Source organism: Mastacembelus armatus, chromosome 6 (assembly GCF_900324485.2).
Source record: "Mastacembelus armatus chromosome 6, fMasArm1.2, whole genome shotgun sequence".
Classification (NCBI taxonomy): Eukaryota; Metazoa; Chordata; class Actinopteri; order Synbranchiformes; family Mastacembelidae; genus Mastacembelus; species Mastacembelus armatus.
In genome coordinates, this window is record NC_046638.1 from 14,170,867 (window position 1) to 14,191,131 (window position 20,265).

General features: G+C 38.5%; 2 protein-coding genes across 5 annotated transcripts in view; one reads left to right on the forward strand and one right to left on the reverse strand.

Annotated features, from left to right (window-relative positions):
* Positions 1-5,626: 5,626 nt before the first annotated feature.
* On the forward strand, positions 5,627-6,865 carry LOC113133263 (C-C motif chemokine 4 homolog). The gene is made up of 3 exons (XM_026311953.1): positions 5,627-5,765; positions 6,350-6,473; positions 6,646-6,865. Exons 1-3 carry the CDS (start codon positions 5,699-5,701, stop codon positions 6,719-6,721), a joined length of 267 nt encoding a protein of 88 aa, XP_026167738.1. The 5' UTR covers positions 5,627-5,698; the 3' UTR covers positions 6,722-6,865.
* Positions 6,866-8,142: 1,277 nt separating this feature from the next.
* Positions 8,143-20,265, reverse strand: part of LOC113132494 (septin-7-like) — a 37,948-nt gene continuing 25,825 nt past the window's right edge. For all 4 annotated transcript variants that reach the window (XM_026310600.1, XM_026310599.1, XM_026310602.1 and 1 more), the window contains exons 7-13: positions 19,858-19,950; positions 18,973-19,069; positions 12,705-12,756; positions 12,359-12,484; positions 12,040-12,175; positions 11,194-11,339; positions 8,143-10,447 (exon numbers count right to left, since the gene is read on the reverse strand). In XM_026310600.1, the coding sequence (XP_026166385.1) occupies positions 10,408-10,447; positions 11,194-11,339; positions 12,040-12,175; positions 12,359-12,484; positions 12,705-12,756; positions 18,973-19,069; positions 19,858-19,950 (690 nt within the window). In that variant the 3' untranslated portion in view covers positions 8,143-10,407. The remainder of the gene's footprint in view (positions 10,448-11,193; positions 11,340-12,039; positions 12,176-12,358; positions 12,485-12,704; positions 12,757-18,972; positions 19,070-19,857; positions 19,951-20,265) is intronic.

The window sequence follows — 20,265 nt, forward strand, 5'->3', positions numbered from 1 at the left end:
TCCGTCTTACACCTCATACATTTATTCATCCAGCCCAGCATGGGGTGATGTATTGTAGGTCACAGTACTCTTACCTCTGCCATTCAGACAGAACAGTAATTAACATACTACCACAAGAGATCACTGATGTGAAAAATTACAGAGATTTGTAGGGGATTTTTGAAAAGCTCTCCTTTTGTTAGCAGCTAGTCCTTATCTCTAGTACAGATCACAAGTAGGCACGAAGCATGATGGTGCCTACCTCAAAAGTTGCCAAACATTGGTCTAAATTTAACTGGTCACGCTAGACCAAATAAGTCCGTAGCAGCAAAATCAGTTATACTGACACAGGCAGTGTTGCATTGTATTGATTTTTAACAGAAAGAGCATGATATATTTTTAATCAGCCTTAGATTTAAATCTAATTTATTTTAAATCACTTTCTTTGTGCAGAAAGGACAGACATCAGTTTTCAAGCTCTTTAAAACAGTGAGGAGAGATGGAGGTTTCCATTTGGAATAGTATATTCTATTCCTATTGCATAAATGTATGAAGTTGATACACAACTTACAAAAGTAGTATTGCTAAGGATATGGAATATTATCCCAATATTAAATCACACCTTGGAATAATGAGTATATTTGATCTTGACTGAGTATGTAATGAGACATAAAGAATTTAAATCAATACTTCTGAAAGTCAGGTTGAGCAGCCCTAGCAGGATTTCCCCATGCACAATCACGCCACAAACTTGTTGATAAGATCAGTGAGGGTTTAGCACTTGCATACTTTGTACAGTTTTTCCTGTCGTTGCTCTCGCCTCTTTCTGTCTCTGTGTGACCACAGCATGAAACAAACAAAGACATCACCATCAGCAAAACCTCTGTCTGTCCTGATAGCATCAAGAGAGGCTGCTGAATGTTGATTGTGGTATGACATGCAATTTTATCTTCAACATTTATTGCAATAACAAGTGTTAACCCAAATCTAGTTTGCTGAAAAGATTTTGAAATTGTACTAGAGTTTATTGCAAATCATTTAAATGAAGATATTTCATTAGAGGTCAGACTAGTTTACAACAATCATTTGCAGCAGCAGGAAGGCCTGATTAGTATAGCTGAGGATTCAGTAGGTTACATGATGCAAGAATACAAAAACTTATAACTAAAGAATGTCCCCCTTGCTCCCACCCTGGTCCTGGTAGATGCTGTGACTGGATTTGTATTGATATTGTATGTTTCTGTTCAGTCTCTGCTGTATGCAAATGTCAAGGAGGCCTTATCAACACTTGGCAGGTCAGATCACAACCTGGTCTTACTGCAGACCTGTTATAAACCCTGTACACTGAAGCAACCTGCAACCCCCATCACAGTCAACTGAGGCAACTGAGTCTCTAAGGGACTGCTTTGAATGCACAGACTGGAACGTATTGCTGGGAGAAGAAGGGAACAGCATGCACATTATCATACTGTTTGACTGTTTCACAACAACATCAAGTTCTGTAGAGACACTATTATACCTACAAAGTCTGTGTGCTGTTTCCCTAATAACAAACCCTGGATCAGTAGTGACATCAAGGCAATCCTTAACCAGAAAAAGGAGGCATTTAAAGATGGAGACAAAGAAAGGCTCAAACATGTCCAACATCAGCTGAAGAGGAGATGAAAGCAGGCTAAGGAGTAATACAAAAACAAAATAGAGAACAATCTACAGCACAATAACATCAGGAGCAGAGTCAATGAACTCAAAAAGTTCTTCAACAGGTTTGACACCGCTGGAAAAGCCCCAGCCTGTCCAGCAATACCCCTTCATTCTTTCTCAATGTCTCCTATGTATATTTAGGTTAAATACACAATAGATCCTCTGCAGTTTGCTTACAGAAAACACATTGGTGTGAATGATGCTGCCCTGTACATGCTTCACCGTGTCTTGTCTCATCTGTTGTATCATTTGTTGTATTTTCTGCTTTATTATTCTATTCTATTTTCACTTTATTCTATATTCTATTCTATTTTAATTATTTAATATTTTTCAAGAGTGTCTGTGTGTAACTGAGCTACTGTGACCAAGGAATTTCCCTTGTGGATCAATAAAGTTTATCTTATCAAATCTAATCTGGAAGAACCAGCAAGTTACGTGAGTATTATGTTCTTTGATTTTTCAAGTGCATTCAGTACCATCCAACCAATCATCTTCAGAGACATGCTCAAATGGATCAAGGTGGACCCCTCCTTTGTTTCCTGGATCACAGTTTACCTGACAGAAAGGCCACAGTTTGTCAGGCTGGTGAACTGCATCTCTGGTAACTTTTTGATCAGTACAGGGGCGCCACGGGGGACTGTTTTGGCTCCATTCCTGTACACACTGTAGACAGCAGACAGTCCTAACACATTCAGTATTCTGGTGATACTGGTCTTAGTTGCCTGTATCAGTAATGGTCAGAAAAAGGAGTAAAAAGGAGCCTTTAGTGCTTGGAATTACAAAACCTGAACAAACGTGGAGTCTGTTCAAGATTAGTCCACCCCTTTCTTGTCAAAATGTATATAAACTGGTCTTTTAACCCAAACGGGAGAGGACTTCTGCAAGGACGTCCTCTCCGGGCCTGTGATTAAACCTGAGATGATTCATCACACTTGTGGTTGTTTTCTGAGAATTAGCAACTCTCAAACTTAAAGAAATTTCTACCACAATTTGGCGACGAGGATGGGATGGACAGGCCACTGACCGGCGCCTGTTCTGGACCGAAGGAACCACCGGTGGTAAAATTTAAAAATGAAGGGAAAGTTCCGCTCCGACAAACGGAGGGCTGGAATCCCGCCTGAGGTCAGAACGGGTGGCGGACAGTGGATGCTCCATTCATTTAATAAGTGAGTACAGTGTTATGAATCATTTCTTGTGTACGTCTGTTAAGTGTTGATTTATGTTTTTGGTATGTTTTTGGTCTGCGTCAAAATGAAAAACCCTAGGTGTGTGTGTTTGGTAATCACGTGATCTTTGTAATCCCTCCTGGTAATGAGACCAGTGTGTCTGAGGGACAGACGCCAGATGATGAAAAAATAATCCTAAAAAACAAAGAAGAAGAAGAAAAAAAAAAAGAAACAACGAGAAAACCCCACTGGCTGAGGATTACAAAAGTAAGTCTTCCTTCGGGAAGCCATATGGTTTATTAAGGAAACGGACCCGTACGTGGAAAACATGAAAAAATTAAGACAGTACTGAAGAAGTAAGCTCTGATTGTTAATGAGAAGTTCGATAATGTTGTTAATGTGAACTAAGCTGTTAAATGAGAAGTAAGCTATTGTTAATGAGAAGTACGCTATTGTCTATGAGGAGTAAGATGTTATTGTCTATAAGAAGTGAGATATTATTATTGATAAGAACCACCTTAGAATTTGTCCCATATCATGAACTGGGCATATGAATGAGGTGATAATGTCATAAGCTTTGTGGTGACTCCTTCAGTGTCTTGTATGCACAATGTGTGTACAATAAGGGGACGTTGCTCGGAACGAAAGTGTCATACAAACTACCTGGCTGAAGGAAGTTACCCAAAGTTAGTGTTTGCATGATAAGATCTGACCATACGATGAGATGGGAAGATCAGTGTGAATGAGAACTATTGTGTGTGTGTTATAAGCCCAATGAAAGTGTAAGCACCAGCCCCAGTGCTAAATGATGGTAGATAAATGGGTTAAAATGTGGTTAAAGAATGTTGTTGAGAAGGAGAAGAGGAAGTGAAAGAAGGAAAACAAAGAAGGAAGAAATAAATTGGCACTCTTTTCAAGAGTGAGAAAGGGAGGCAGAAATAGAAGTAAGAAAAAATCTGCTGCAGAATTAAGGGTAAAAGTAAAAAAGTGATGTTGAGGAGAATAAGAAGGTAAAATAGAAATGTAGGGTGAGAAAGTAGAAGTTATGTTTTGAAGGTTCGTCAAACTCCGATGGGGACACATCAGACTCACAACACGGCACCAGTGGGATCACAACAATTCACCGCTGTGCGGACTGCAGTTCCTCTCAGAGTCTGCTGGTTTGAGATTCATGATACTAGACAAAAGGGGGGTGAGTCACCAGCTGATTATTGCACCCGCATGGTAACTGTATTCGCTGCACACTCCGGATAATGCGGCATACAGTCACCTGTGGAAAACTGCATTAATAAATGTCTCAACCTGGCCCAAGGAGCTGCGTCATGATGTCATGTGTCAGCTGGGAAACTGAGACTTTGCCAAATGTATGTAGGACACATGTCTTACACGCAGAAAGGAACCGAGAGGAGTCAGACATGGACCGGGTAAAGGAATAAAATTCTCCGCTCACCAGCAGGAAACTACACAACCTCGCAGAAGGAGCCTGCGATCTCGACAGAACAACACAAGGAGACGTTAGAGGAATCAAGGATTTGGGCAGAATCAGCTTCAAAGAGAACAGTTTCACACTTTAAAGGACATGGACACATATCCTATAACTGAATCAACAAAGACTGATGAAATACAATTGAATGATTGGACCTCAGGAAACCCATATGATGACAGTGCTATAGAAATACCCTGACTAATAATGTAATGTAATGTGTTTTTTTCCTCTGATTGGTAATTATAATTGTGTTGACACTTTGTGTCAAAAGGGGGGAATGTGAGGATTTTACAACAGAGCAAATGGTCACTAACTTAAACCAATGTGGGGGCTGAATGTTTGCTTGACCCTTTCATGGTATGTGGTTCTGTCTGTTTTATTGGTTTAGTATTTTAGGGTAGAGGGTTGTAAATAACTGCCAACAATTTGTTTCTTTGATGGTAAGAAGACTGAAGATAGTACCTGAACAAACGTGGAGTCTGTTCAAGATTAGTCCACCCCTTTCTTGTCAAAATGTATATAAACTGGTCTTTTAACACAGACGGGAGAGGACTTCTGCAAGGACGTCCTCTCCGGGCCTGTGATTAAACCTGAGATGATTCATCACACTTGTGGTTGTTTTCTGAGAATTAGCAACTCTCAAACTTAAAGAAATTTCTACCACACACCTCTAAAACAAAAGAAATGGTAGTGAATCTTCGAACCCCCTTTCATCTCCACCTTAGCCAATGGCAGATGACAGACCAACATGAACGGGACTGTTACTGACTTCTTTTATTATTTAGTACTCATTACTTTTGCTACACGACTACCTGAATTTCCCTTAGAGAAATAATAAAAATGATCTATCTAGCTGTTTCACCAATGCTGGCAATTGAATAAAGTCACATCTAGCACATACTGTACAGTGCATACACACAACTGGGTATCTGTTAAGAAATGTTTTGGGTTTTGGAACATTACTACATTTTCTCTTACTTTGTTGGTCTCATGCCAGTCAAATACATACTGTATGTTATAAAGCACAGGCTTAATCATGAATGAACACAAAAGCAAATTGTGAAGAAGTGGCTGAGATGCAACCAGGCTATGCTTCAGGTCACTGATAAAGGAGGACTACTGCTGAACTGTGAGGAGAGGCTTAACATGGTATGAGGAGGAAGATGGGCAGGATGAGGGCTGAAAACACAAAACACTAGTTAACTGCTTGGAGGCGGAGAATTGCTCATTGTATTTGTACTTTTCTCAGAATTGTTATGAATATGCAGATGAGAACATAGTATAATCAGCTTCAAGACAGTCAGTGATCAGATCACCTCAAACAGCAACACCAGAGGAGCATCAGCAGTTCTAACCTGAAGTCACCATGAAGCCATTCAACTGTACAGTGGCAGTGCTGCTGCTCATCACCATTTACTACTGCATTGCTGGGCGTAAGTCTGCCAGTCTTGTTGGAAAGAAATGTAATTTTAATATTCAGCATTTTGGATGGAAGGCTTTTAGTTATGTTTTGTCACAGTATCTTTTTTTTTTTTTAACACAATTGTAAAATGTCATTCTTTATACTTAATGTTAAAACTGTTTAGTTGGGAAACACTGCTATTTCACCAGAAGAGTGATTAATAAGCAGGCTCTATATTTTTAAATTAATTTTGAGCAAATAAAGGCGAGTCACACTGTTATGTATGTAAATTACATACAACATACAGTATACACATATACAGTTGCATATAAAAGTATACACAGGTGGTTTTATACATCTACTGCATTTCTGTTTTTAATTTTTAAACTGCATTGTTTTTACATACCTATAGTTCCAATACAATTTCTGCCCAAAGGTTTATGCAGTGTAATAATGAAAGCAAATAGCCTTACACAATCATTATTGTGTTTTTGCTGATGTTGTTGCCTGAAGTGTTACCTTGATTGTTTATGGTTCAGTGATACACATACCAACTGTGTTGATGTTACTGTAAAAAGATGTACAGCACTAAATCATCTTTTTTTTTTTTTACAGCTCATGGACTAGATGAAATGTCACCTGGATCGTGCTGCTTTAGATTCTTTCCAAAAAGAATACCAAAGAGCCACATTTTCTCCATCACCAAGACTCACAGCAGATGTCCAGAAAAGGCATTTGTGTATGTTTGTTCTTCACTCTAACATGAAGGTTTATTAGTATCAGAAACCAGGAGTCACCAAAATTATGTGTTTTAAAGCCCTCTCTTTAGAGCAAAATCTGGGAATATGATACCAAAAATGATTTTCCAAGATCAACTATCATGACTGACTCTGTTATCATTTTTTCTGCAGGTTCAACACAACCAAAGGACAGATCTGTGTGAGCCAGACCCTGGACTGGGCCAGGAATACTTTTAATGATCAATAACTATGATCTAAAGATGAACAGCTCCACCTACTTCACCTCCTGCCATAATACAGAAAACTATATCAATGTATCATTTGTCTTGCAATGTAATTTCGATGCACCTATAGGTGATAACCATTTAATTGATTAAACTCATAGACCATTGTTTTTGCTTACTTGTAATCATTAAAGTTTCATTTTACAAAACATACTGATTGTGAAAATAAAACACCTAAAATTTCATGTTGTTCAGCCCAGGTCTTGAGATCATAAGCAGTGCTGCAGTGCTTTTTCAGCACACCCTACTGGCGGAAATAACAAATAGCAATACCAAAAACTCCAAGTACTTTCTAGTACCACAGGTAAATTGCAACAAAACTCTATAACCACCTGCATGGGACAGAGGGGGGACAGACGCTTAAGGACAATTCACAATTTTAGTCTCAGAATCAGCCTTAGAAATTAGAAGTATTTATGCTATTCGTACCGTCTGTTGTGCATAAGGCGACTCTTTTGTTAATACAAATTAACTGTAGTAAGATGCAGTTTGTTTTTGTTTATGAATACGCAAGAATATAACCACACCCTTATTCTAACACAACTGCAGAGCTAACCACGCTGCTAGTTACAGCTGTCACCTTTGAAGTGGCACTATAACTTTTAAAACATAAATAGCACAACCTACATCTTAAAATGAAAAAACTGAGTTCTGAAGCAACAAATCTTTATTCAATTCAATAAAATGATGGCTTCTACTCAAGCACCTCCTTGGTTTGTCATGAGAGCAGCTTCTGCTTATGCTGTCTACTTGTGTTACTGTTTTAGCATAATATTACCACATAATTGGCATATAATTCGCCCTTGTGGAATTGGTGGTAACTGTGTAGTAAGTTTTTTTTTTAGGACATTTTGTGCATAACACATTGTAATCACTTTATATTATATTTTAAAATATCCTTCTTTGTGTGCTGTTTTCTCTGATTGCCTGGCGTCACTGAATAGCTATTTTTATGTTTTCCTTTATGCCAAACACCTTTTTAGAAATACAATTACTGTTTTAGCTTTAATAAATTCATAAAGATCTTGAGTGTTTAAGTGACTACCTACCTGGAGCACATACAGACAAACCACATACACACTCACTCCTATGGGCAATTTAGAGTCACCAATCAACCTGACATACATGTTTTTGGACTGTGGGAGGAAACCAGAGTACCTGGAGAAAACCCACACAAGCACAGGAAGAACATACAAGCTGGAAGGGGTGAGGTCATTTAAAAATAAATTTTTGTCACTTTTTTACCTTGTAGGAGCACAGAATGTTATTTTCTGTGGACTTACACAGAACATCAAATATCATGGTGCAGTCCTGAGAAGGTGTGGCATATAGTAGCTGGATGTATGTGTGTGGGTGTATAAATGCATAGGAATATAGTTTACACTTTAGGCTCTGTTCTGCTTTTATTCCTGGCATAAAATATTCAGAAAAAACAAAACAAAAAACAAAAAGGCCACTGAGTAGCCTCAGTATGTACACAAAATATGCATTTCCACCATGAATAAATCCATACAGTAATATTTTATGCTAAAGGTGTACGGTTTGTTCCTTTAGCATTTTGCTTTAAATGCATCATAAAGACTTCAGGCTGTCTGAATACTAAAATAACAAATTAATCTGTGAGTTCTTTAAGGTAACCAGAAGGGATTTAAGGAGTCATTTTTCAACCGTATATATACTATTATTAATATCACCATCATCAATATACGAAAATAAAACATGACAACTCTGGGAAAAGATTATAAATGTTCAAACATGTTGCACAACATAATGCTTTCTGAGTAGACTCAGACCTGGACTTTACATATTGTCTTTAACAAGAAAGCAAAGGGATAATGATTTGTTGTCTGTGGAAGTGAAATCAAGAGGCAAAGTTGTGTCTCAATTGGCAAACATGTCCGAACAGTTGTCTTTCTTAAGAGTCCAGTGAGAAAGAAAATATAGTTGGTCAATTCACCCTAACAGAAAATGTCACAAACATTTGGACATCAGTGTTTAGGTCTACGACAACACCCATCACATACATCACAATATAAAACATATTTGTAACCTGTTAACTTGTAAACACTGATGAGGCTTTTGCATAATTGTATTCAAACAGGAAACACTCATTACAATTCCTATCTCTTTTCCTTCCTTCTCTATGGGTGGGATCACACAGTATCTATCACCTCAAACAGAGCATTTATTAAAACACGTCTGCTCTTACACACACCTGTCACTGTGCTGTAAATCCTGTCTAAAGGCCCAGCCACACTGGCATTAAAAACAATTAAAAATGTTTAACTAAGCACATTTTTCAAGTCAAGCTTGGTTTTGCAAACTTTTTGCAAGTGTGAATGTGTGCAACCAATAGCAAGTTATCTTGACAGTCGAAAACAGAGGGAGCAATTGTATCTGTTAGCTCTTACTACTCCATAAAAAAGGAATGTTTGATAGGCAGTTGTAGGACAGGAGCTGCTGATACAAATAAGTCTTTTGAATAGGACAGTAAGTTTAGTAAAATTACTTCCCTTATAGGAATGCTATGTTTTTTTTTTTTTTTTCTAAAAAGGCATTATTTGCTAACTACTGTATACAAATGGGCCTGTTAGCTAAGTTACTGTTTTATTTAAAAGACATCTGCCAACAAGACAAATGTTCCATTAACAAACTGACTATTTTATTTAAAAATAAAAACATTTTTTGCTTTTAACAGGATAGTAAGTTTAATAAGCAAATGTGTTGCTTTATTCACAGCAGTATTTGTACCACTGACTTGAGCGACTGTTAGTTTGTTAATTAACACATTGCAAACTCCTTCAAGAGCTTTTTCCTCACCTTTACTGAATGACATGTAGAATCCTGAGACATGGGAGAGGGGAGAAAATCTCTCACTACTGAGAAAATAATGACGTTCAAAAAGCTATTGTCTTTGGATAGCGCTAACATGTACCTGGCTTGCTTGTATATTAACAGTTAGCTCAAAAGCATCAGTACTTCACTACCTGTCCCTACAAGCAGTCACTATGTCACATATTTCACAGGGACTCGCTGATTTATTTTGTCTTCTTGGCGTGACTGGGCCTCGATTCCACCTGAGTTCTCCCTCCACAGCTGCCACCTGATTCAGTTACACTCCTCCTCGAAACACAGGAGGCCTTCATGACTGAGTGTTTAAGTGGGTATACACTTGTTACATTTTTGATAACAACAAAAGAAAAAGCATTGAGGACGGGGACATTACGTCTATCTGCATAACTATGAATATCCAGAGAACATACGACTACTATAAGTGTGCAGATGGTTATGAATGGGCTCTGCCATGTGTTCTGTAAGCTCAGAGGAACTCGGGCTTCTCCCCTTTGTCAGAAAATAGGAAAGTAGAGTTTGACAAGCACATGCGTTCCCTAAGAACAAGAAAATAAACACAGTGAAACCCTGCAGAGAGAGAGGCATGGGCATTTGCATATGTGTATCTGTGTGTGAATGGCATCCATTGCATATGTGTTGCATATTATGTGACACGGAAAAATGCTATGAATATGTTGAGTGTTATGTCAGTGTGTGTGTGTGTGTTCGTGTGTTCTGAGGGCCACAGTAGATGCAATCTTCAAAGGATGAAGAAAAAATTAACATGTAACACTGACGGAACAGGTTGCGTCCCTCTTCAAAAGATTTTTCCTTTCTTCTTGTTCTTTTCCATCGTCCTGTGTGAAAAATAAGGTAAGAACCAAGAGAACATTATTTGACTTTCTTAATAGCAACACAACATAAAAACACAGCAGCAATAAAACACATGAAAAGTTTCTTTTGTCCAATTTAAATTCCATTAGTTTTATTTTCTTATACCGTATTTTCAGGACTATAAGTCATACATTTTTTTTTTACTAGCATTAGGTGGCATTCTTGACTCTGCTGAAGAAGTAAAAACGTTTATGTTCATGGTACTTGCGCTCTTGTATGAGCAATAGCTTAGGGTGGCTAATCATAGCTAATATTTACAAGCTTTAGATGGACTTTTTTTTTCTACTTCTGCTATTCTGTCATGTCTTAACATTTGTTAAGACATGACCTGTAATGGTAACCTGTGGCAACAGTCGCTGTGGTTCAATGAAAGTTACATTAACTGAACCAGAATTAAAAGACAATATTTTCTGTGGTCCAAATTGAATAAATGGTGTGGACCTATTCATAAAGAATATAGAAGTAAGAGCCTTTCCAGAAATAATGTTCCTCTCTATTCTAGGTAATGCATGGCCCACAGGCATATTTTTACTGAATATATCTATGCTATGTTATGTCTGGACATCTTCTTTTTATGTTATGTGCTTCTATTGTTTTTCTCCTGTCATTTTTGGCAGGCTGTTTTTCATTACTCGGGCCTCTTTTGACAGAATTTGATCACAATCAGGCTACCTGTTTATATCAAGGTTGTGTAAGGAGCGTTACTGACTTGGAGGCATCCAGTTTCTGCTGCTCAAGGATTCTCTGCTGGGCCTCCCAGTTGGCCTTCTCTTCCTCAAAGACTCGTCTTTTCTCCTCCAGCTCTTTGTACTGGGCCTCTAGGTTCCTCTTCATTTGCTCGTGGCGTCGCTCCAGCTGAGGAGCACAACATTAGATCGACTCAACCTCAAACACAAAGACAGGAAAGTCAAAGGAACGGCTACTGTACATGTTTCAGCTCAACAAAATTAGAACTAGGCTATTTTTTTATTACTAATTTTGTAAGGAATATTTATGTAACACACGGCGAGTTGGTGTTCCATTTTAATCACGTGTATTTACTAAACTATCAGCTGTTCATGTACTTACAGGAGTAATTTTTGATCTCACTTTTCTGTTCTGAGCCATTTCATAGGCTTAGGAATTTTTAACAGCCCCAACTCTTCCACTTGTCTTTATTTTCGTTTGGTTAGTAACCTTTTCTCTGCAGCTGGGGGCAGACCTGTTAATCCTGAACATGAACTGACTTGAACATCCAGATTCAAACTTAAATCAAATTTGGTTAACATAAAAAAAAAAACCCCCACACTCAAACCTATTTACAGTAGAGCATCTGACCACACCCCACTGTCAACATCAATGGATGGAGTTTATTCAGTTGCCATAAGGTGTACATGCTAATTTTCCATGACAGGTGAGCACATTTCTATAGTGTAAAGCTCCAGAAGACCTTGAGTTATGATCTCTTTTTATTAAACCTTTATTTCATGGTTGTCGTTAATGTGTCGTTTAGTGTTTAGTTTACTGTCTGTCCTTGCATCACAAGTGAACAATGCATACAAATGCTCAAACCCACCTCGGCCTCCGAATCCTTCAGTTTCTGCTTCTTCTCTTTAACCTTCATTTCAAAGACTTGTTCCATTTCTGCCTCCATCTTCTTCATTTTCATCACATGCTCCCTCCGCTCCTCCTCCATCTGTGCCAGGGGACTCCTGTTCATTGTGGAAAGGATATTAACAGGACAGGGAAGTCAGACCAGTGGATACAGGACGTTAATAAAAACCACAGGGATACAAGGTGTATGATGAGTGTGCAGGCATTTTTTTCCTCCGTGTATTTTAGCAGATTTTTTTTAATATAATTGTTCATTTTTTTTTCAGTGATTGAGGTCTTACTTAGTAAGCTGTCCTTTAGTCTTGGAGGTGTCGACTCCATTACAGGTGACAGCAGCAAGTTTCTTGCTGCGGTAGTTCTCGTAGTGGACATTGTTGGTGACGTCCTTTAGATCCTGCATGTGGGTCCTATGGAAGGTGTAGGACAGAACAAACACACCAAGTTATTCATAAACAAACAAGCAAAAGAGGCTAACAAGTTAAACACACAGGTCAACTTTCACTTTGTACTACCTTGGCTTCTGAAACAGTACTGTATAATGCATTTGGCTGTGGGAAATCCTCATGAGATTAAGTTTGGGAAATAAACATTCAACATTAAGCAAAGCAAACTAAGCAACTGTCTCACCTGATCAGCATGTTGCGGAGCACAGTAAAGTCGCAGTGTTCCCCATTTTCCACTGAAAAAACATAGGGAGCAAGTGGAAGATGGAGAGGGAGGGGAAGAGACACATAGATACTAAAATTATTTAACAAGAACACTTCTTATAGTACTACTTATAATAGTCATTATCTAGTCTCATGGGAAACTGAGCTTCAAAAGCATTGCAAGCATGAATATGTGAGCTGCTACAGATATTTGCACATGCAACGCAACTGCTGTACAGGTGCTAAATAACTGAAATGAAATCAACTTCTGTGGTTTATCCCTGCCTATACACAGAAGCAGTCCTGAGAAACATGGGTTATTTTGTTTTTGGTGAGTAAAATCAGTGCAACTGTAATTAATAACTGTGTGTTATTTACATGATCAAACCTATATTGGTGACACAGAAAACAAGAAAAAAAAAAATATAAGCAAATCACCACAAAATTAAAATTGATATTATTCCTTATGGAGACCTTGTGGTTTAAGCACATAATTACTACAGAACAGTCCATTCATCCATCAGTTATACAAAGGGAGAGACACTAAGAGCAAGGTCTTTTCAGGTGCAGCCAGTATTTAAAGTGAATTAGTAAATAAGATGTAGTACATGATCAGTTGTAGTAGCAAGGGCAAAACAAAACAAAGGGCAAAGATAAGTCAGGCTATGATCACATAGGATGGATTTAATATGAGCACTGAAATAGCAAACAACTCTACTGCCTACTTCTGCTGTGCCGTTCTATTTTCTAAATTAATTTCCTAAATCCTATTTAGAAACATTTTCTGTCATGTGGAATAGACTGCAGACTAGAATAGGTTGTGACATCACCACTAGGTCTATTGCATAGGAATTCAACATTTCATTTTTAAGACAGATTATTATCAAAACTTAACCAGCCCTGCTTTAAAGACTCCCAACACTTTAAAGATAAAATTCGAACCAGGAGGACTTGTGGTCGCTGATGTCAGATGAACACCTGCAGAGGGGAGGACACGTCACCAAACACACGACAGCCTAAAAACTGTGGCCTACTAACCCAACTCTGAATCTGTTATGACAAAACACCTTAGCAAACTGTTTCCAATTGATCCTTCTACAAACAAAGTGCACCATTAACATTCATCTGGAGTTGTGTGTTGGTGTAAGTGATCAATGCTCCACTACATTAAACAAAGTCACCACATTAAGTCACCTTTTTCCTGAAACCAGCTTTCTGTTGCTACTGAAAACAATACTGATGAGAGTGGTTATCAGTAAACCTGTGCCCATACAATCAAAACAACATGCTGAAAGAAATAAGAGTGCTGTATACAGCTAAGAGGAGCTGCAATGTTTGATGATAATTCTTTTCAATACTGTTGATTTGTTGTGCTGGTAAGTTAACTGCAATGACAACAATGACAAATCATAATCAATGGAGTTCTTCTCCATGTCCTGCTTTGTGGTATTAGTGCAGCTGACACTTGAACACAAGAAAAGCGCCTCCTATCTGATCACAGCCTGTCACTGTAGGACCCACAAACGCCACATAGTTAGAACAAACAAGATTACTTGGTCAGACAATGGAAAACAGAACTGGTCTTGTTTCAACATGGTACAGTTATATGATTGTCAGTCTTCATCTCAACAACAAAGACATTGTTACACAAGCAGATGGGATTCTGGAAAAGTACTGCAGATAAACTGCTACTGAGGAAATGTGTGGTCGATCTCCAACCTCCTCTTCATCAAATATGCAGCTCCTTAATGGTTAGTCTCCACCCCACTGGGAGTCAGTGATCATCAGGGGAGGGAATAATGAGGACACCTTACCATTGATGAAACTTAAGCAGTCCTGCCCCTTGGCCTCCCAAGCCAGCCATTGACCTCCTGTCTCTTCTAGAGGAGGGAGCTCTGACGGAGGGGAGGGGTACGGTTTTTCAGTTACTGTCTGCACCCAGCATGGCCTAAATCTGGGTCTGGAGCAGCTGGGTTTATTATGGCTCAGACTTGGCCCAGTTTGGACCCAGAATCTGCCCATGTTTGGCCCAGATTCAGCCCAGATTTGGCCCGGAGCAACACCATAACCTGCATGTGTCCAAGCTGACTGGCTAAAGAGGCTTGAAGAGGGAGTGTGGTGGTTGGAAAGGGGTGTTATATTATGTTTTATGCATGACAGCTGGAGGGAGCAAGTAGAAGAGCTAAGTGGGGTCAAGGGACATAGGATAAAAACAGGTTATAACTAATAGTAAACAGCTCCTATTTATTGATGAATGGCAGAAAATACCTGATGCACACTCATGTGTTTTGTTTAATCCATGTCCAATTTAAGTTTTCTGTCAGAGACACATAGGATGATGAAAAATTGTTCATTTGGTTCATCAGGTGTTTTGAGCCTGATTGTCTTATCACTAGCAGTGTTTATTTAGGCCATGATGATGGACTGCACTGGTTTAATGAATTAAGAGCACATGTGCTTATTTGAAACATGCATAAATGTGTATGTGTATGCAAATTTTTTTTTTTGCAAACATGAAAAGTTTTACATTAAGATTCCAAGTATACTAATGCGTGAGAATTTATGATACAAAGCCACATGTCTCAATGACTTAAATGAGCTGCTACATGCCTTTCTGCAAAACACTAACTTACCATTAACTGCTCATGAACCTATAAGCAATATGTTAGGATGGTGGGTCCCAGTCCTTGGTCCAGTGATACAGTGAGGCCTGCACATCTTTCTCACCCTGCACCAACACAACCGATTCAACTCGAACAAAATGCAGTGAGATGAATCGCGTGGAAAAGCAGGACTGAGACTGAACAGCACTGCTACATTTCATATCATAGGAGCAAAGAAGGGAACCACAGCGTTAGATTGATGTTTCTATAGCAGCTGGAGCTTCAGCACCAAACAGCCCCAAGTTTTCTCCATGACTATTTTACAGCATCAGACCTGGGACAAAAGGTTTAAACCTTTTGAGAACTCCAGAAAGACAGGGAATTTGAAGATATTCATCAAGTAAATATCAAATGCACCTTAAAGAGTAATTCCTATTCATTATATCCTTGGACTTCTTTTTGTCATTTTGGCCCTCGTTCCTATTTCTAATAATAATAACATTATAGTCTCAGAGGTGATTGCTGAGAGCTGGGAACACAGTGATATTTCTAAAATATCTGATGAAGCCAGAAACACAAGCAATCAGATGATCGTATAGGCCTTAATGAAACCCCCAGGTGAACTAAGCTTGTTTAAAAGACACCAAAAAAAAAAAAAAAAAAAAAAAAAGAAATTGCCCAAAGTGTTTGAGACAATATTTGCAACATTTCAGATGTGCTCGCATTTAGTTGTACTACTACTTATTACTCATGTAAATTTCCCTGTCAAATTTGTCACCCTATTCCCAGATCTCAGTAATTACTGTGTTGAGTACAATATTGCTCTAACACACAGAAATGGTGGCCAAATGTATGATTGTTTTAATTCTAAATTACAGTGAACATTCAGTGAGGTTTTGAAAGATTCAGGTCTTTTGATCCAGGATAACACCTAGTATACACTATGATGACTGACAATAACAACAGCAGATACTGACTGTCCCTTAGGCATAAGGAATACCATAAAAAAATCCATAAAGGAGTGAAATTGTGATTTTGCTTTGGTATTCAAATTTGTACGTTCCTTTGGTGGGTGTGATTTTTTTTGTGTACTACACATTTAGTGTTATGTGGCAACCTAATATGTCAAGAGTGCAACAAACATGTTATCATCTCTAAAAGTTCACTGTAGTAATTTAAAGTGATTGTAGTAAAGCTGTACAATTTTGTTTTGCACTGTCTAAACAACTGTAACATCCAGAATATTTGGCATTTCTCTACCATAACTTCTTATTATTGTTAGTTTAATTCGTTGCTAATTAATTTGTGATAAACTATAGTCATCCCCATATATTGCTATGGTTTAAATTTATTATAAAATTATATGAAAATAAGTTAAGCATTTGTGCTTAAAACTACTAAGCTATAAACTCGATAATGTAGGAAACACTAAATTCTGTGATGACTAATACGTTTTCTGTGAATGGGTTTGTGGTTGCTTTCTTGTAGTATTTATGAAAATAAAACTAGGGTCCCATAATGCCAAACATACTACATGTGTGGTTGTATTTCTCATGTGGTGTGTAGACCGTCCCATTCAGGAGTAAATCCTGCAATATTAGCAGGAAACACAGGAATCTAACTGACAATACTGTTAATTGTTGCAATCATCAATATCTTCTTACTTTGGACAGTACTACTGTAGAGTCTCATTCAGCATGGTGTATAGTAAGTGTTATCAAAGAGCACTGCCACCTACAATAAACTGGAAAAACATGAATAAGTTTGGTGTCAAAATTCCTCTGGATTTAATCATATATGATGTTAACATATATATCCATGATCTTTCCAAAAAAATGTGTATGTATTGTTTGGCATAGTTTTAGTATGTATTCAGCCCAAGTCTGATTAGAGCATTGGTTTGACCATCAGCCTAATGATGAGACAGCACAGCAACAGAAAAGTGGAGGGAAAGAAAGGATGGAGAGTTTCGGGGACTCTCTGAGGGCGGAGAAAAGGGGGAAGGGGGATCAGGGGGTGGAAATAAAGTGAGAGATGGTTTTGTTTACCAAAAATGCCCTCTGTCAGTCATGGAAAAGAATAGACAAAGCAAAAAGAAAAAAGAGAGAAAAGAAAGAATGAAAAAGTGAAAGACTGATCAATGGTCAACCACAGAGCAACAAAGGTATATTACTTTATATAAGATATATGCAGCATATCATCTTTCAGGGGACTTTAAAACAAAGGCAAACACCAATAACGGCAACAACAGTTCATTGTGGTGAAAACGTAACGTCAAGTCAGTTTGGTCAGTCAGTGCTTGCTGCTATACAAAATACAAATCCCATAACACAACATTTCTGTCCTCCTTTTCCAGAATCCCTATCAGGGTCAAGATCGACACTAGCAGGAGGTCTGTGTGCAGCGGGGTTTGTTTGTGTAGAAGGGATAAAGGGTGGATATATAAGGTAACAATGTAGTAACTGCCAGATAACTTCATAATTGTCATTTTGAAATTATCCCACGGTACCTCAGTGGCTTTTGGCTTAAGACACAAATGAACTGCAAAGTTGCCAGTGGGGACCACTGCTGCATTTCTGTCACTCCTCTCCTGTCATCTCCTTACTACTGCTATCTAACAAAACCAAACAAATGCCCCAAAATGTTACTGTTAAAGACTTGAACATCCCGTATAAAAAAGACAGTGTGTCCTACTGATGGCCCGTGGTGGGTGTAAATAGTGATGAACTTTATCCAAGAGAATGCTGCTATTCACTTGCCAGAGGACTTCATCAGGATGCTGCTATCCTCACCCTTCTAACTAGAAGATGCTGTGTATGATCCCTAACTTCGCACCAGTGGACACTGCTAATTGAGTTTGATGGGGAACAGCTGGAAGGACTGTGGTGGGAACCTGTCCATGTGGTGGTGGTGAGGGCTTTTTCTTCCTCTTCACAAATAAAAAGATGCTAAATGCAGAAGCACCTCGATGAAGGTTGGGTGACAAAAACTGTTAATTATGACTGGCATAACAAACTACAGTTAAACAGTGTGAACACCCTAATACATAAAGGGTATTTTACTTACTACTTCAAGACCTGCTGGCCACTGTGCAGATACAGAAAACCGAGGTGTAGACTTACTTAAGTCCAACATGAATCCTGCCAAAACGGGGGCCAACAAGGACAGGATAAAGCGCACTGAGTAAATCCCAGCAATAAGACCCACCCACTTGAACAATCAGTGAAACTTATAATGGTAGTCCCATTTGCAGCATCTCCTTGTTTGCCTTTTAACAAGTTACTGTATTTACCTGGTAGTTAATACATTTAGTGAATACAGGGGTCACTGTCATGCACTGTTTCCCACACTCTTGGGAATATCATGCGTCATCCGCTCCAACAACAGACTACTGTGCTGTCATTCTCAAACACATCAAAAACACAAATGTGCTTCAGCCTCGCCCCTGACCAAGCTTCAATGACAAACAGCATGTAGTGTCACATGGTTTTCTTAAGAACCTAGAGAAAAAAAGCTTACGTTTCTTCTCATAAACTTTTTATAGTGTCCACATTTTCTTTCTAGTGAATTTTCTAGTTTTTTTCTAGCTGTCTGAAAAAATTGAGTTTGTGTTCTTCCTTTAGCAGAGGACCTGAGTGAACCTACCTTCTGCTACACCCCATGGGTACTGGCGACCTCTGACCTTCTTGCCGTTCACTTCAATCACCACATTGCTGCCAACTACTGCCAGGGGCATCTTCTCCTGGATCAGGGAGACAAACACAACTTTCTTTGACTGCAAAAACCCTGCTGCATTCTGTCCTGTCAGGATGGGTCACTGGTCACTTCCTGAAGCCACTCACAGGACACACCAGGCTGTTTTTTTTATGTTTATTAGTATTTTAACATTAAAATTCCTGTCTCTTGGGATATATTCCAGAAAGCAGGTTTAACACAATTTCAACTCTGAGTTGATGAACTCTGAGTTGACTGTGTGCACCAGTTCTGCGGTGGGTCCTTGTGTGGTCTTGAACACAAACACATTTTTCAAAAGAAAAGCAACACAGCTGCAGCAGCAAAGGAGAGGGAACTGGCATAGAGTTCAAATGATCGCTGTTTCTGGAACAGAAAACTTCAGGTTAAACTACTCTGACGTTTTACTAAACTTCCTTTCTGGAATACCCTCCAGGTCACTGAACCGTGTTTCTTATTTTAATTTACTTATATATTTATCCTTCTGTTTAACAGTATAATTCAATGTAAATGTTCACCAGTATAAATACAAAGCCAAAGATTTTAGCAGTGCATTTTGCCCCCACAAGTGATCCATGCTAGTTCAACTGAAAGATCTTTAATGAGCTTGTCTATAAAGGGAGTGATTAATTAGGGTGACAGTCATGGAGCAATGGGACAGATGCAGCTGCAGGGGTTGGAGACAGGCCAGAGGACAGACTGGCCTTTTTCTGTCTGTGACCATTTATCTGTCTCCTGCTCAGATCAATAAGAAGCACTTTAGTCAAGTTCTATATTACTAACAGGACTGTGTGTTACCTTGATCTTTCGGATGAGCTTGTTGTCCTCATCATCCTCCGTGTCTGGAAATTCATAAATTTTAATTTTGTGCTCCTGTATCTCTTTCATTATCTGAGGAAGAGAGAGAACAATCAGAAATATGTAATAAGCACATACACTGTAAATCTGTATACTTACTATATGTATCTCTAATTTTGATTCCCCTCTTGGGTTTATAATCTTATTGTTTCCTTTGTTTTTAGCTTAGCTCAGCATATAGGAGGGAATGAAGATGACACAGCTAGGTTGGTAATGTCAAAGGTCCTGCCAATGCCTCTAAGGTTCTTTAAATAACATATTTCTTTAATAAGAAGCCACATGTGCAAACTGTTTTATTGTGGTTAGGTTGGACTGTAACAGCACTTTCTATCTCTGTATTGAGACATA

Bases quoted from the DNA above. Each gene is read 5' to 3' on its own strand.
- LOC113133263 (XM_026311953.1), top strand. From the start codon at position 5,699: ATGAAGCCATTCAACTGTACAGTGGCAGTGCTGCTGCTCATCACCATT. The intron at 5,766-6,349 runs GTAAGTCTGCCA...TTTTTTTTACAG, and splicing joins TTACTACTGCATTGCTGGGC to CTCATGGACTAGATGAAATG. The intron at 6,474-6,645 runs GTATGTTTGTTC...TTTTTTCTGCAG, and splicing joins TGTCCAGAAAAGGCATTTGT to GTTCAACACAACCAAAGGAC.